The sequence below is a fragment of the Larus michahellis genome, chromosome 2 (genome assembly GCF_964199755.1).
Source record: "Larus michahellis chromosome 2, bLarMic1.1, whole genome shotgun sequence".
NCBI lineage: Eukaryota > Metazoa > Chordata > Aves > Charadriiformes > Laridae > Larus > Larus michahellis.
Window position 1 is genome coordinate 106,466,919 of NC_133897.1, and position 15,265 is coordinate 106,482,183.

The 15,265-nt window shown below is 40.2% G+C and overlaps 1 protein-coding gene across 1 annotated transcript; it reads left to right on the forward strand.

Moving 5' to 3' along the window:
- Positions 1-493: 493 nt before the first annotated feature.
- On the forward strand, positions 494-14,461 carry CYB5A (cytochrome b5 type A). Its single transcript, XM_074576530.1, has 5 exons — positions 494-785; positions 8,098-8,226; positions 9,879-9,908; positions 12,447-12,481; positions 13,327-14,461. Exons 1-5 carry the CDS (start codon positions 642-644, stop codon positions 13,403-13,405), a joined length of 417 nt encoding a protein of 138 aa, XP_074432631.1. The 5' UTR covers positions 494-641; the 3' UTR covers positions 13,406-14,461.
- Positions 14,462-15,265: the final 804 nt, after the last annotated feature.

Sequence of the window (15,265 nt, forward strand, 5' to 3'; positions counted from 1 at the left end):
GAGGCCAGAGCAAAGGAAATGGGTTTCCTCTTAAACAAAACTGAAGGAAACCAGGGTGATGGCTGAGCGAAAGGGCAAGCGCCGCTCCCCGTGCCCTCAACCCACCCGGCGGCACGGTAGGGGGGGTGTCACAGGGAAGCCTGTGCTCAGAGCCGCCGGCAGAGCGCTCCCAAGGCAGGGCGAGGGGCTCCTGAGGCAAGTTCCGTCTGGGAAGCACCTCTGCCAGCGGCGCTCCTCAGCCCGCCTCCAGCGGCCTTCCTCACGGGCCCCGCGCGCCGCGCGCCTCCCGCCTTCGCCGCGAGCAACGGCCGCGCGCACGCGGCGGGAAGGGCAAAGGAGGGGCGAGCGGCACGTGACCGCCGTGACGGGCTGCGGGGGGGGGAGGGGGGGCGGCCTCTTGCCCGGCCCTCCCCGCCCACCCAAGCTCCACCCCGCCCACCCAAGCCCCACCCCCGCGGCCACCTCGATGGCCAGCCTAACGCCTTCTTTTGAAAGGCATTTGGCTTCACCAATGAGAAGCCGGCAGGGAGGGGGCGGGCGGGCGCTGATAGGCTGGTGGCTGGGCTCTGATCGGCGGGCGCGTGGGGGAGCGGGGCTATAGCCGGGGGCGGCGGTGGTTGTCGGCAGTGCCGTGAGGGGAGATGGTGGGTTCCAGCGAGGCCGGTAACGAGTCGTGGCGGGGCCGGTACTACCGGTTGGAGGAGGTGCAGAAGCACAACAACAGCCAGAGCACCTGGATCATCCTGCACCACCGTATCTACGATGTCACCAAATTCCTGGACGAGGTGGGTATCCTGGGGAGGGCGAAGTAGAAGCCGGGGACGGAGTGTGGGGGGGAAACCGGGCTCTTTTCGGCCTCCCGCGGAGCGGGGACGGGTGCGGCGCAGGAGAGTGTCGCTTTCGGCCTGTCCCGGTAGCGCCCTGGAGAAACCGCCGTGTGGCGGCCCCAGGGCCGTTGGGGTGAGGGCGGCTCTAACGGCGGAGGGGGAGCGGCCGCCCCTCGGGCTGGGAAAAGGACGACTGTACCGAGCCTGGTGGGCCCCGCTGGCCTATGATCTGCTGCTAGGGAGCTGCTTTCCCCCCACACCCCCTTCTCCTGCCTCTAAACTCTCCCGGGCTTTGTAGGAAGGCTGGTTCCACACGGGCTCTGTGCTCCCGCTGCTGTCCTGAGGCGCTCGGCGCGGGCATGCAGCGAAGCTGCAGAAGTTCAAACTCTAGTAAGAGTCCAGCGGTCAAATTCAACACCTTTGGCTTGTTTTTTTGCCCCCGCCCCCCCCCCCATACCCAGTTAACGATTGATATTCTTGATCACTTGCTGATAGTGAGCAATTGCTGTAATCATTGATGGGCATAGTTAATAAAGAAGCAGTTTAGTTACTGGACTAAACCAATGGAAATGTTTTCTGTGAAAGTGTAGAAACACAAACACTGAGCAATCATTTTCAGTATTAACTGTAGCTAGGATTTATCAATGATATTTTGAACTTTCTCACTCCTATTATTCCCAATCTGCAAAAACCTGGCATCCAACTAAAAAGTATTATTGCAGATTTAAATTAATTTCTTTGAGAATACAGTTCAGATTGGTAGTGACATGATGGAATTCAAGCCTCAGTAGTTCTGTAGCCCATCTTGATTTTTGTGGCTGTAAACACTGGAAATTCAGGGTATAAACTGAGCATTTTGCAAATAACATGTTGACAAGCGATTTTTTTTTTTTTTTTTTTTTTTTTTTTTTTTCCAAAGGCAGCATTCCCACAAGTAGTATTTGGTTCTTAAGCTGTGTGCCAGCACAAATTGTTTGGCTTTTCAGCAAGGCAGATTGTGAAACTGATCTACTGACTCTTTCTTGATTACTTTTCATCTAGCTCTGTCTCTGGTCTGGTTCGTCCTTTAGTTATGGAAATGTTTTTTAGGTTATGCAGGCATGGACGATTTAATTTTAGAAGCCCTGGAGGAGAATGCAGTTTTTCATGCAGCCTAAGAAATTGATGTAGCTGTTCTTGGAAACTTGATCAGTTTTGGTTGACGCATAATTGTGTAAGTGCTTCCAGACTGGAAAAGGGAAACCCACGCCAACCACACCAAACTCCCCTTCCCCCTCTCCTAAGCCCTCCCCCCCAAAAAAAAACCAAAAACCCCAAACAAACCATCCCCCCCAAAAAAACCCAACCAAAACCTAACACAACACAAGAAAAAAACACAGTTGACAGAAAATCCTAGATCTAATGAGCTTTTGGATTTAAGTAGTTGCACAAATAAGCCAACAATCTCTTGCTTCATGACATCATTACCAATGTGATGAAATTGGTAAATATTAAGAGGCACTACCTTGTGCAAATTTCTCCAAAAAAGTCTTCATTTCAGCCTTCAAGACAGCATTGCTAATTCAGCAGCATATCAAAAGAATTCAGTTTGTCTGTAGGCAGTTAAATAGTTGTGTTTCAGACAATTGTGGGATGTCTGATGCTTGTTCTGAAGCTGAAATTGCTGGCTCATATTCTGAGATAATAAATGAATGAGATTGGATAGCTGTTTTCAACAAAGTATCTAAATGAGGAAAGCTCTTGCGTATTGTCATCTTCATTGTGTTGGTGATTTTTGGGGTGGAACCCTTGTATTAAGGCATTTCATAGGACACATTATTTACTGCTTTTGGATACTTTTGATTCCTGGTTAATTTATCAAGTGGTATGTTAATTCTTTTGACACTGTTAGACACCCTGAGGCATTTAGATGTGACAGATGAGGAGAAGTTGGAGCTAGCTTATTGCTGGTGCATTCTGGAGTATGGTAAATGCTTCTCAGTGAAGTGGGGATTATGTTAGCTGTTTCCATAACATTATTGGTCAAACTCTGGTTTATTTCTTGAAGTTCTTTGCAGGTGTAGAAAAGCTTAAAATATTTCAAGAATTAAATATAGACTACTTAATGAAGTCTGGTAATACTTCAGAGGGAGCACTGCTAAGGCATCACCTCACTCCTGGTCTTCCCAAATAGTAAATAAGTAAGAGTATCAATTTACTAAGGAGTGAAGAACTAGGAACAGAAGCTGACTTCACCAGTCCTATTTCTTTATTCAACAAACAATCCTTCCAGCCACTGCATTAGCCTGTGGAAGTATTTTCTTATTGATTATGAAGTTGAAAACTCTACAGTGCTTCAGTGTTAAAGATATCCTGGATGCTCTCATGCCTAGTAAGTGAAAGTATGCTGCTGCCCTTCATTACAATACTTAAATGGTGTTTTTCCTCTTTCCAGCTGTTTGTCTCTTCATAAAGCTTGTAGATCTTCAGTGAAACTTGTTTGGTTTTGGGAACCATCAGCCTCTGTGAACACTTGATTGAGGTTAAATAGTAAGTGTACTGGAGGCAGTGATGTATATGTTTTGGGAGTGGTGAGGCTGAATAGGAGTGGAGACGTCACATAGCATGACCATATTAGCTTGGTTTCCTAAGGACAAGGCTTAAAAAAAAAAAAAATCCTTTGAAATACGGATGAAGTGCTGAAGGAGAGAAGGATTGTGCACTTTGACACTTTATCCTAAGGCTTACTGGAGATGAAAATTCCAGCTTTTTAAATTTTTTTTCCTAAATGACAGATCTCAGTAAAACTTTAACGTGAATATATATCTCTGAATTTTCTTTAATTATCAAAGTATATCCTCTAGTAGATGAAATCCAGAGACCTCAGCTCTTGGAGTGCAGTATCTAAAAGCTTTTGGAATGAAAAACTATTCTGGCAACCAGAAACTTCTGTATGTTTGGGAAAGTTTTTTCATAGTTTCAGGTCCTACATCATTTAAGGTAAAATAGCTACTAGAAATGCATGTGTAGTCACAGCAGGATCTTGTGGCAATATCTTTACAGATGATTACATATCTGAATAATATTAAATGTCAATTAATGGATTAAGTGTGTTGGTAATGCTTATAGTATTTCTCCATAGTTTAATAAAGCAATCCCACTAGTCAGGCTTTGACATCAATCTGATGAGCTAAACAAGAGCAGCTGGGCCTATAAAAATAAGGATTAAACGGTCGGTGTCCTGATCTGCTTCCATTGTGGTGAGAATCCTCCTGATGGCTTTTGTGGGAACTGGGTTAGATTCCTTAAGCTAAGCAGGGAAGCTAACAAGAATAAGAACATCTCTACCTGAGAGAATTTCCTTGTTCTGGAAGCTAACTAGGATATGTATTTAATATTAATCTTGTACGGACTCTATTTAGGTTACTTGAATTGTTGGTGGTCTCAAAATTCAGCAAAAATATTAATGGCCAATGAAAAAAGCTTTTTTTTTTTGTAAGGTGTGAAACTGTGCTTTCAGAGCACTGTTTATAAACAGAATGGACAGCTCCCACAAAATGTGTTTTGGAATGCTGATCGAATAAAGTGCAGAAAAACAAATATTGTTTTATTCTGTCAGAATGAAAAAGGTTTTCTCCACTATGTGGTGACAAGTTATATTCATCCAGTATGATGATATTGTGGAGGAGTAGCATAATACCTTCCATGTTTAAGGTAATGAATAGCTTACATTGAAAGGTGCCAGTGCTAGTACATTTTGAATGTGAATTTTTATTGCAGAACCTTGCAGTCTAAGGATTAAAACCAATGCTATCATTTCCTTAAGCTCTGAAGACTTGAAAATGCTGTGAGAAATAGCACTTCTTAACACTCTTTTATGCAAAACACTGCAAACTGTAATTGTTTTCTAAGTGGGGAAATGGGGATCCAGCTACTGGGCATTTCTTTTGCAGTTCATCTAAAACCCTAATGATGGTTTTCAAAAATACACTCTCATAAAGAGATCTACTCTCCTGGGCTCCTAAAATTTTACATATGTACAGAATTTCTGTCCTGCAACTTAAATAGGTGATAGAAATTATTTGGAGGACTTTTCAGACTATGTGAAAGTGCCCTTAAAACAAACAAGTATTAGTCTGTCTGTCTAGCACAATAAAGCTGAAGTTCTCCAAGTCTTTCTGTCTCTGTCACTGCCCCTTTCTGCTTCTCATTCTCTGCAGTGGAGAAAGGAAAACTTGAATATGAGACTGCTGCTGTTGGAGACCTTTGTGAATCTCCCCAAAAGTTAAATTGGAGCCTAGATTTGATTCTCCCAGTATGCAAAGGGGCGGGAGGCAGGAACTGTGAATTAAGATAGCTATGCTTTAATAGAGTCTTGGACTATGATACCGAGAAAGTTGCATGACTGTAGTGAGGGGGGGAGAAAAGGTGATAGGAGTTCAGGATGAAGTAATCACAGGCTTCTAACCCAGATGAGAGCAGCGAGTTTAACTGCTCATTTGCTTTATCTGAAACTTTCTGATGTGCTGCTGTTAGGAATTAGTCTATGCTATGTACTAGTGCTGGCTCTGTACAGATTTCTGTTACACTTGTAACTTTAACATTTATGTTAGTGTATTGGGGATGTCCTAGGAGTGAGCTGGACTAGCATAATTTATCAGCAAAAGCTTTTTCATTTCCCTTGAACCATTGCCTGTGAAAACACTTTAGTTATTTGTATCAGCAAGACTTCAGTTTAGGAGTCATTATCTAAACAGTCTTGCTGGCTTCCAGTTACAGGGTCTATCCAGAGGCTCTTCATTAAAGTAGAAATTCTGGTAGCAGGCTTTGTTTACCATGCATAAATGTGAACAAAGGCCCTATATAAACAAACTTGGAGAAACACATTGAAACATGCTAAATGCTCAGCTTTTGATAGAAAAGTCACTTGCCCTTAGTGGGACACTGCCCTTTCATTAGAGGAGGCAAAGTCTTTTCATTAGTTGCTTGTATTGTGTGCTAGTTTTCCGAGAGCTTGCAAGTTTGCATCTTTAAGCAGAGGTGCCATCTAAAAAACCAAAAAGTGTTCAGCTTTAAGTACTTTTATGTATGTATAGTAGGTTACTAGTAACATCTGTTAGATGGCTTAAGTTAGGAATTCTGCGTGTGATTCTCTCTGCTTTAATCTTGTTGATGTGAGGAAAAAGTACTATCAGTTGTCCAGCTATGGTAAGAGAGGTCAGGGTGAGTTTGTCCCCTTCAGCTGATGTGTGATAGCCACTGAGGGGTTGGTCATGGTCACTGTGGTGAGGCTAATATTGTGGTTTTGTAGACAGAGGAATCAGTTACTAATTAGACCAAAACCTTCTCCTGTAGAGAAAAGCTGGAGTGCCTTAGTGAAACTGCCCAGATAGCTCCATTAAAAAAACAAAACAAACCCCACATTGCTGAAGGAATTATTTGAAGACTTAGTTGTGGCAATATCTGTGAGAACCTGTTAGACCCAAGTTCAGCTTCTTAAATGTACTATACATTTCAAGGCACTGAACTTGAGTGATCTCTCAACTTTTGTCCAGTCCTTTCCCTGAATACTTACCAGAATGGTTTCAAGGGCAGGATTTTGGTGAGCATGTCATATTTGCATGTCTGCTTGCGTAATCTTTACTCTGCATGCACTCTTTTAACCTTTTTTGGCTCAGCTGCTGTGCCTAATCTCTCTATCAATTGCTTAATCTTGCTTTTGCTTAGTCATGGTAGGGATCCCTTACCCTTCTAGCTGTCCTGTCTTGGCCCATGTAAAAAAAGGTGTTGGGTTGGTTTGCTTTTTTCTAAAGAAAGCAACTTCCTTAATCTAGCAAAATAAGTGCCTGCCTTTAATGCAAAGATTCAAGCTTTGGAGTTCTAGTACTGCTGGAAACTGGTAGTAATAGTGTCTTCTGGATCTGTATTACCAAGTCTTATTTTTGTTGTAAGTGAAGGATTGATAGGAGGTTAATATGGTAGATTTGAAGTAAATGCCAATCTGAATTCCCTAGACTAGCAGAAATGTTAATGCCTTTTATCTACTGTCTAAGCATAGCCTTTCTGTTCAGCTATACTCCAGGCAAGGTGACCCTAAATAGTAGCAATTTTGCCTGGTTTTGTCATTTTTAGATCCTGTAGTCAGAAGCATAAAAATGGAATTGAGGCTCCAAAGCCATATTTCCTCTGTCACTGATAAAGTTATAGAACTTACTTTATGGTTGCCTTAATTCAAGGCAGTAGTAATAAAGTGTTTTCAACTTGCTTACCTAATCACTCGTGGTGTTTACATGGTAGTTTCCTACTTCAAAGTGGTGAATTTTTATGGCATGTTACTTATCTGTTACATGAATGAGTAACTTGAAGCTGAGAACTTTCACTGAACTAGATATCGTATCTTGAAATATGTACAGAATTATTTGATGGATGGAGATCTAGAACTGCATGCAATCCTAAAAGTGGATCCTGAGAAAGAATAACAGTCAGTGGAGAACAGGGATTTAGAGTAAGGAAATGGTGATGGGTTGAGGTATTAGAAGATACTGGCAGACGACTTAAACATCTCAAGGGTTTTATCAGCAATGTGGGTTTGGGATTCCATAGTCTGCTAAAACTGAATTGCTATTCTAGCATGTTGTATGAGCTTTCCATTGTGGTTGAACAGTTCCAAAGTAGCTGGCTTACTAGATAATCATACCTTATTTTGGAAAGGACCCTTGAGGGTTATTGTATCTGTTCCATCCCCCAGCTCAAACTAGGATTAACTTGAAGGCCAGGTTTCTTGTTGCCTAGACAAGGCAAGCCACTCCCGAAGGATAGAGATTCTGTGCGCTCTCTTGCCAACTTGTTTCTGTGCTTGATTGCTCTTTGAATTAATACCTTTTTGTTATATCTACCTGGAATATTCTTGCTGCAACTTAACACCTTTTGGCTTTTATCCTTTTGCTGTATAAAGCGTTGTTTGGATAAAAATATACATTTCCTGCAGAAGTGAGAACATGGAATGTAGCTTTAGATAATAGTTGGGCTATTAAAAGGCTAACTGATTCCTACAACATTCTAAATGCTTTAGTTGCTAGGGGTAATGCCTCTTACTGCTCCATTGCTGATGGATCCTTGGTTTTGGCTTCAGAGAGTATATAAAGCTCTCTAGTTATTCAGAGAGGTTTGCTCTAAGTCTAGCAGCTGATTCTGCAAGGACAATATTTTTTATTTTTAGAAATGAAGAATTTCCATTTTTAGAATGTGGAATGGTTTTCAGTAACAAATTCAAATTCATTAAAAATTGCAGCACCCGGGTGGTGAAGAGGTCCTCAGGGAGCAAGCTGGAGGAGATGCTACTGAGAACTTTGAAGATGTTGGCCATTCCACAGATGCAAGGACACTGTCAGAAAGCTTTATTATTGGGGAACTTCATCCGGTGAGTATGTGAGAGTACCACTACTTGCTGTTTACTGTAGTTTGTTTGTGTCTAGTTATTTCTCTGGTAATTTACTTCAAAATAAAGGAGAGCTGCTAGTTTGCTTGGATGCCAGTGTTGCAGCTGGTTTTGGTGGACCTGGACTGGAGATAGGTTCCCCCAGCGTGAAGGGATTTGATTAGTGTAGCATAAGGATGGTCACATCTAAAATTTTGCTGCTTTGAAACACTTTACAGCCTAGTTCTTGAATAAACTGAATATGGAGTCATGCCATTTCTGGTGTACCCTGTGAGCTTTATAATGACACTCTATAACCCCTGAAGGTGGTATGTCAGAATCTCTAGACCTTTTCTTATGTCAATATGCAGTTTTCATTCACAGCTGCTTTCATTATTCATCATTGTAAATATATATGCCAGGCTTCTGTCTGGATCTAAAAGTACAATCCTGACTCTTCGTATGTATGTTTAGAAAGCAGCTGCTGTAAGCATCTTCTAGTTTGGTGCTCTATCTTCTCACTCTCTGGCTTCTCTGTTTTGTGCTGTATCCATGTTCCCTACTTGTAGTTGTCTGGGTTGTTTATGACCAGTTCCCATTGGATCATCTGTCGTGTCTTTTTTATGCTGTTATTACCATTTCCTGTGCTTTTAACAAGCACCGTTCTGCTGCATCAAGCTTTGGAGGCTTTATTTTTAGCTACAGAGATGCTGCCTTGGCTTCATTCAGATAGACTTTTTTTTAAGCTCTCCTGCATCTTAACAGTTGAAAACCACTTGTTAGAGACTTAGGCTGCTAGTGTGCCCATCTGCTCTGCTTTTCTGCCCATCCCTGCCTCTTTTCCTGTATCTGTTTTGTCTTGAATTTGGGGTAAATATCACTGTCTTGAGTAGCATACTTCACAGTAAAATTCTTGGTCTTATATCTGTCTTAGGTGCTGTGTTGATAAATATTAATAGTGTAGCTTCTCCTAATACAAAACAACTCGGTCTGATGCACACTTGAACCTCGCAGGCTTGCCATCTATTTCAGATGGCAGTTGATGCCAGTGAAGTTGTTCTTAACCTGGCTGCCAGTCCAGTTCTTCCTTGTTTGACAAGTGCCTGTTTTCATTTGATATGAAAGAAACAGCTTGACATTTTAATGTACAAATACAGCACTGTCAAGATTATATGCTGTTGGGCTTTTTTGTAGTGAATGTGACTATTTCAAGTAAAACTTCATGAGTTTGTGAAAGCTTCATGGAGCTTTGGACCTTTGTACAGGATGTTGGACCAAAACTAGTTAGATGATTTAGCCTGGTAATATGAGCAGACTAGCTAAAAGTAAACTAATAAGATTGTAAGCAGTGTATAACCAAAGGTTATGTGTACTGTTTAGAGACAAAAGAAATGCAAAAACATGGGCACAAGAAATAATGAAATATGTTGGAGACCATGTTTTGTTTCTTTATTACATACTAGGAAGTATTATTTCAGGAAGCAATCTTGTTTATGGTAGCTCAAAAGCATACACTGACATCTGCTCTCTTGCAAGTCTGTTTCCTAGGTGAAAACAGATAGTGTCAACAGAATAGAATTGCAAACTGAATTTAGTGATAAATGTTATTTGAATGCTTTGGGTTTTTGTCTAAATGGTTTTTTGTTTTCTTGCAGGATGATAGAGGGAAGCTTCAGAAACCAACAGTAAGTGTGTTTCTTGAAATGCCACATTGTTTCTTTTAGGCTTTAGGAGCACTGTCTCTCTCTAAGTGGCATACCCCCAGAGGCAAAAATAATTCAGCTTGATTTAAGCGTAGTGTTTCAGGTCATAAGTATCTTAAACATGTTGATCTGGCTTCAATTTAGCCTTCCTGTTAGCTATTATTTTCTTTAACTTGTGTGGTTTCAAACCAAGAGGTTACTAAGTGAGGTAGCATTACAACATAGCAAAAAGGTGAGTCTAGGGTCAGTCAAGGGTTTTCTAGTATTCAGTTTAAGAAAGAAAATCAGTTTATGGACAGAATGGATCAAACTAGTATGTGTTTGTGGGGAAAAAATGTGGTGCTTAACAATATACTGGTAACACTAGTAGATCTAAAATATAGAGGCATTTGATTGCTGTATCATGGATCAGTTAATTTGCAATTGTGAAACCTTTCCAAGGTGAAAATACTGTTTGCTTCCTGTCTGTTTCAGTAGATTTTGATAAGTGTCCTGTCAATGCAGTATTGCACTTATTTTTCTAGGGGTGTTCTCTATCTTTAGTAAAATAAAGTTGTGTTGCACTAAACTATCAAACTCATAAAGTTCAGATGTCCCTTTAAGGAGCAAGCGCATCAGGGATTAATCTGTACAGTTGCTGCCGCTATGTGTATAGAGGATGTTTGCTCAGGGCTGGCTTAATAGTACAGCGGTGCACTTGGGAAATAGTCAAAGATTATTTTTAAATGAAGTGTAGTAGGAATAGGATATTACTCTTGCTGTTCGAGAGATTACTTTTAAGAAACAAATCACTTCTGTAAGGTCTTCCAATAATATGAATAACTTGAAAGAAAATATAAATGGAAATATTTGCTATAGTGATTATTAAGGACTGGAACTAGTATACTAATAAAAATATGAAATGGAGCGGTGACTGGAATTCGGAGCTTCTTCCCACCAAGAATAACATCTGCTATTCAGATTTCTTTTGAAATTCAGGGCAATTCACACTTCAGCTGTAGGAGCACCAATCATAAACGCAACTGAGAAAAATACTGCCCAGTGCAAGCTGTAGTAATACAATCCTTTGATTAAGCTCACAAACTTACTAAACTGAAGTACTTAAAATATTACTTCAGTCAAAGTGTGGTCAGTTGGGAGTTAAGATGGATCCAAATTACTTCTCACTACACTCCTGTTTGGTTTATTCAGTTGTTTTAGTGATGGTCATAGTTACCTACGCTACGTGTCTATTTTCTGTCATTCCAGAAGGAAGCTGGAGCGCTTTCCTCCAGCAGGACGCATGGGCTTAGCTGATAAGGCAGTTTCACTTTGCACTGTGCTCTCAGCGTGTAATGTGACAGGTTAGGCCTTGTGTGCCCTGGCTCTCTAGGAGCTGTCAGAAGGCCTTGTGCTTTCAAATGTCCTTTTTGTCCTTGCACTGTATTTAAAGTACCCTCAGTGTATACATCCAGTGTCATACTGTTTAAAAACAGGCTTTTGATGAGCTGGGCCATGTTCCTCTTACTGTCTTGATGTGGGGAGGGCTATGCCCCAGCCCTGGAAGAGGCAAAGCAGTTGTAGAAGGTGTTAGTCTTGATAGTGCAGGCACAGGCTGTTCCATACTGTTTGGCTTTGGGATTAGTTTTTCATGGAGGTGTTCACAAAACCAGTATAGATGTAATCACTGAGTATTATTCTTTAAAACATGGTATTTATCACGTATTAACCTGTGATTGTTTGGGTGCTTGAAAAAATAGCCTGTTTGCACCTGTGAGAGGATGTTAAGAATCTTTCACTCTTTAAATGAATTGCAAATATCATGATACTAAAACGATTCATTTTTCAGTGATGGATCTTGTACCACTGAATTTAAGTACAGTTTTAATCCATGTATCTTTTAAACGCACTTAAGGCCATGTACAATTAGTAGTATTCAAATTAGTAAGTCTTCATATAAATTGTGCCCATGTACCCAACTGGGATTTGATCTTGTAGTGCTTCTTTCTTTGGAAACTGAACAAGAAGTCCAAATCAGTATCAGAAACAACTATAACAATTCAATTGATTCTTAGGCAATCTGAAACACCACACTAAAAAATGATGTTTATTAAGCCCTGTGGATGTAAATTAGTAACTTGCTTCATGTAGGTTCCATATAAGAAATGCTTGTGTGTTAATTCAGTGTCTTTTCAGTTAGATTTTAGGCAAGTAAGGGATCTTAGTCTTTGAGGTGACTAAAACTCTTCAAATGTAACCTGAGATTGAAGTTAGCTTCACGGAAAACTGGCAGTAAAATTCTTTGTGATAACATTTTTTTTTAATAACTTTTGATGCAATATTGACTACAGCAACTGCTGCTAGCTAGCTTCTAACACAACGGTCTGTTATAGGAATTCAGAGAAAATGCTTTCCAAATGCAATGCACTGAGTTGTTTTTAAATTAGTTCCACTTAAAGAATTTTGAGAAATTGAGGGGCTAGTTAAGATGGAGTAGGGTGTCTGCCTGAGGTAAATATCTCTCTATGTTTTGCTTTGCAGGAAACTCTTATTACCACCACTCAGTCTAATTCCAGGTATAGTATGACACCTGATGGCAACTTGAAATTCCTTGTGATTATGTTTCTAAAGCTTAGAAAGTTGAATAGTTTCTGTCTGCTAGAAGCTTAGATGTCAGGATGAAAACAACTGTTCTACATAAAGTCCAGGTTGACATTCCATGTGCCACTGTACAAGCATGTTAGCTTACTGTCTATAATTTTTTTCTCACATTGATATGTATCAGCCTCTACCAAATGGCTTATATTGCACAAGCCTTCATTTCTGGAGGCTATCAGGTGAATAGAAGACACTTGTTGATATAAGTGACTTTTGTACTGACGTGGATGCCTCACCTTTAAAATTTGCTCCAACTGTTGCATCTAAGGGAAATAAGAGGATTGTTTCTATAAGAAGGAAAATCTGTCAGGATTGGGAGCGGGCAAAACCACTTTGGAACACCACTGAAACAAACTTTATAAAGTTATATCCTGCTGACAGTTGCCTACTGCTGAAACCCCAGGGGACTGTTCCATGCCCCTCTGAGTGGTGGGGAGCTTGGGTGCTTGAAACTGTCAAGTGATGCTGCTGCTTCCATGGCTTTTGAATGAATGATATTCTGGGCAGTGTGCCATGACTTTAAATGTGTCTAGAGTCTTACTCTTCTCTAGTAAGCAAACTTCTTGTAAGCTGTAGTACAAAGCCTTAAAAGGACAAGTTTTTTTACTTAGCTAGAGTATTGCTGGCCAGCCCAGGTGTTCTGTTGCCCTGACTTTGAAGTATTTGTTGGAGTGGGGAGGAAGGATTTTCTAATTTATTTGTTTTTTTAAAAAACTTGCTGGTTGTCACTTCCTAAACTGCTGTTTCAAAAACTTCCTTCCAGTTCATGGTCCAACTGGGTGATCCCTGCAATAGCAGCAATTATTGTGGCCCTGATGTATCGTTCCTACATGTCAGAGTAAGCGCCTTACTGAGAACTAATGCAAGAAGACACTCATCTGGGAAAGAATATAAGCAATCCTAACCCAATATGTTTCTGGACAAAAGCCTGATGTCTGAAGAAAAATTCAACTTTTTCAGAAAACTGAACAATTCTTTTCTGCTGTGCACTTTTCTTAATGTTGCCTTCTTATTTGCTGCTCTGAAGTGATAAAAAGGCAGGGTTTCTCTTTTTGTATAACAATTTTATTCTCTAATGAATTATTTGATAACTGTATTGGTTTCTATGTTAGAATATTGTTTTGTATGTAACAAAGATTCTGGTTATTTCACTTTAACCTGTAATGGGGTCCATAGGGCTCTCTTTACATATAAATTTTACAGCTTTAAATGACTACCAAAACTGTGTACGTGTATTGGTCCATGTACACAACTTCACTTAACTTAAAAAATCATGTTGTCTTCTTAAACGTAGTATGTTTGAATGAAATGCTAATTAAATGTAATGGAAAAAGCTGGCTGGAGTAGTGGGCATAGGTGCCTCCAAGCAGTTGGGCCGTACCAATCGGGCCACAATGATCTGATTAGTTTTTTTTCTCCTTTCCTCTTGGTATTTGCTCTTATAATTATTTTAGATACTCCTACTAGCAAACTGTTCTGTTTGGCTCCCATTGAAAAATTCAGGTGAAATATGAAACTCCGTGTTTGGCCCAATTAGGTCTGTCTCAGTTTTGTGAAAAGTAGCTCTTTTTTTGCAAAAAAAAGCAGGAAAAAGTGCTGTGTAAATACCACTACAGGTAATGTAACTGCTACTAAATAATACTGTTCCTGCCAAGCACTCAGGTGACTCTAGAATTTATTCTGGAATTTTTAGACTTTTTATAAAAATCTTTGTCATGTACATTGTGAGGGGAAAAAGCTGGTGCATGGAATCTGTTCCTGACTCTTCTGTGATGTGCTCCTTGGTGCTTTACTATGAAGAGATGACTCTTTTCACAAGATAACTGAAAGTTTGCATTTTGTGGTGAACATTTTTAGTCATATATAAGTGATCATGAATAAAAGTTCAATTGCTTACTCTTGATGGCTCAAATGCATTAATTTCAAACTTTGCTCTTGCATATTGGGACACTTATCAGAAGTACCTGTTTGATGGTGCATCTTGAAAGTCAAGATACTTCCTTATGCAGGGAGGTTGCATATGAAAAGTGTGTAATGGAGCAGTTATGCTGATGAAAACATTTATCTATCACTTAACAGTGGTTTGGCCCTGCAAGCTCTGCCTCCCTTGACATTCATCAGGACTTGAAATGCTATTCCAAGGGCTGCCTCTTGGCAGCACCAGGGAAGATGCATGCAGTTTACAAAAAAAAAATAAAAGATAGGGGAAGAAAAAGGCTGTGACTTAAGATTGTCTTGTGCATATGTAGGAATATGTCAATACAGGAATCTTTTAAGAATTCCTTATTGTGGGATTCCTGTTGTGGGAAATCCTTTACTTGTTTAGTTATAGTAAATAAGGAAATCTTGTACAGCTTCAACTGTGAAAGTGTTTAGGATCTCTTAATGCTTGTACTCGTGTGTTCTGGCAGACTTGGTTTACAGATAAAGCTATGTGTATGCTCACAGTAGAGCCCATCAACTTCTTTACCTTGGAGATTTTAACCTGCAGTACAAATGGCAGTGTTTAGGATTGTGTCTAGCAAACTTATTTTGTCCAGTTCTTGCCCTAGCTTTTCCTTTGAATGTGGTGGAGCTGAGTTTAAAAATTCAGGCTTTATTGACTCTTTACAGTTAACTTTTAAAAAGTGTATATTAACTGAGTTGGTATTTAGACTCAAATCAAGTTTGAAGTACTGAATTTTCTGTTTGTTTTTAAACTA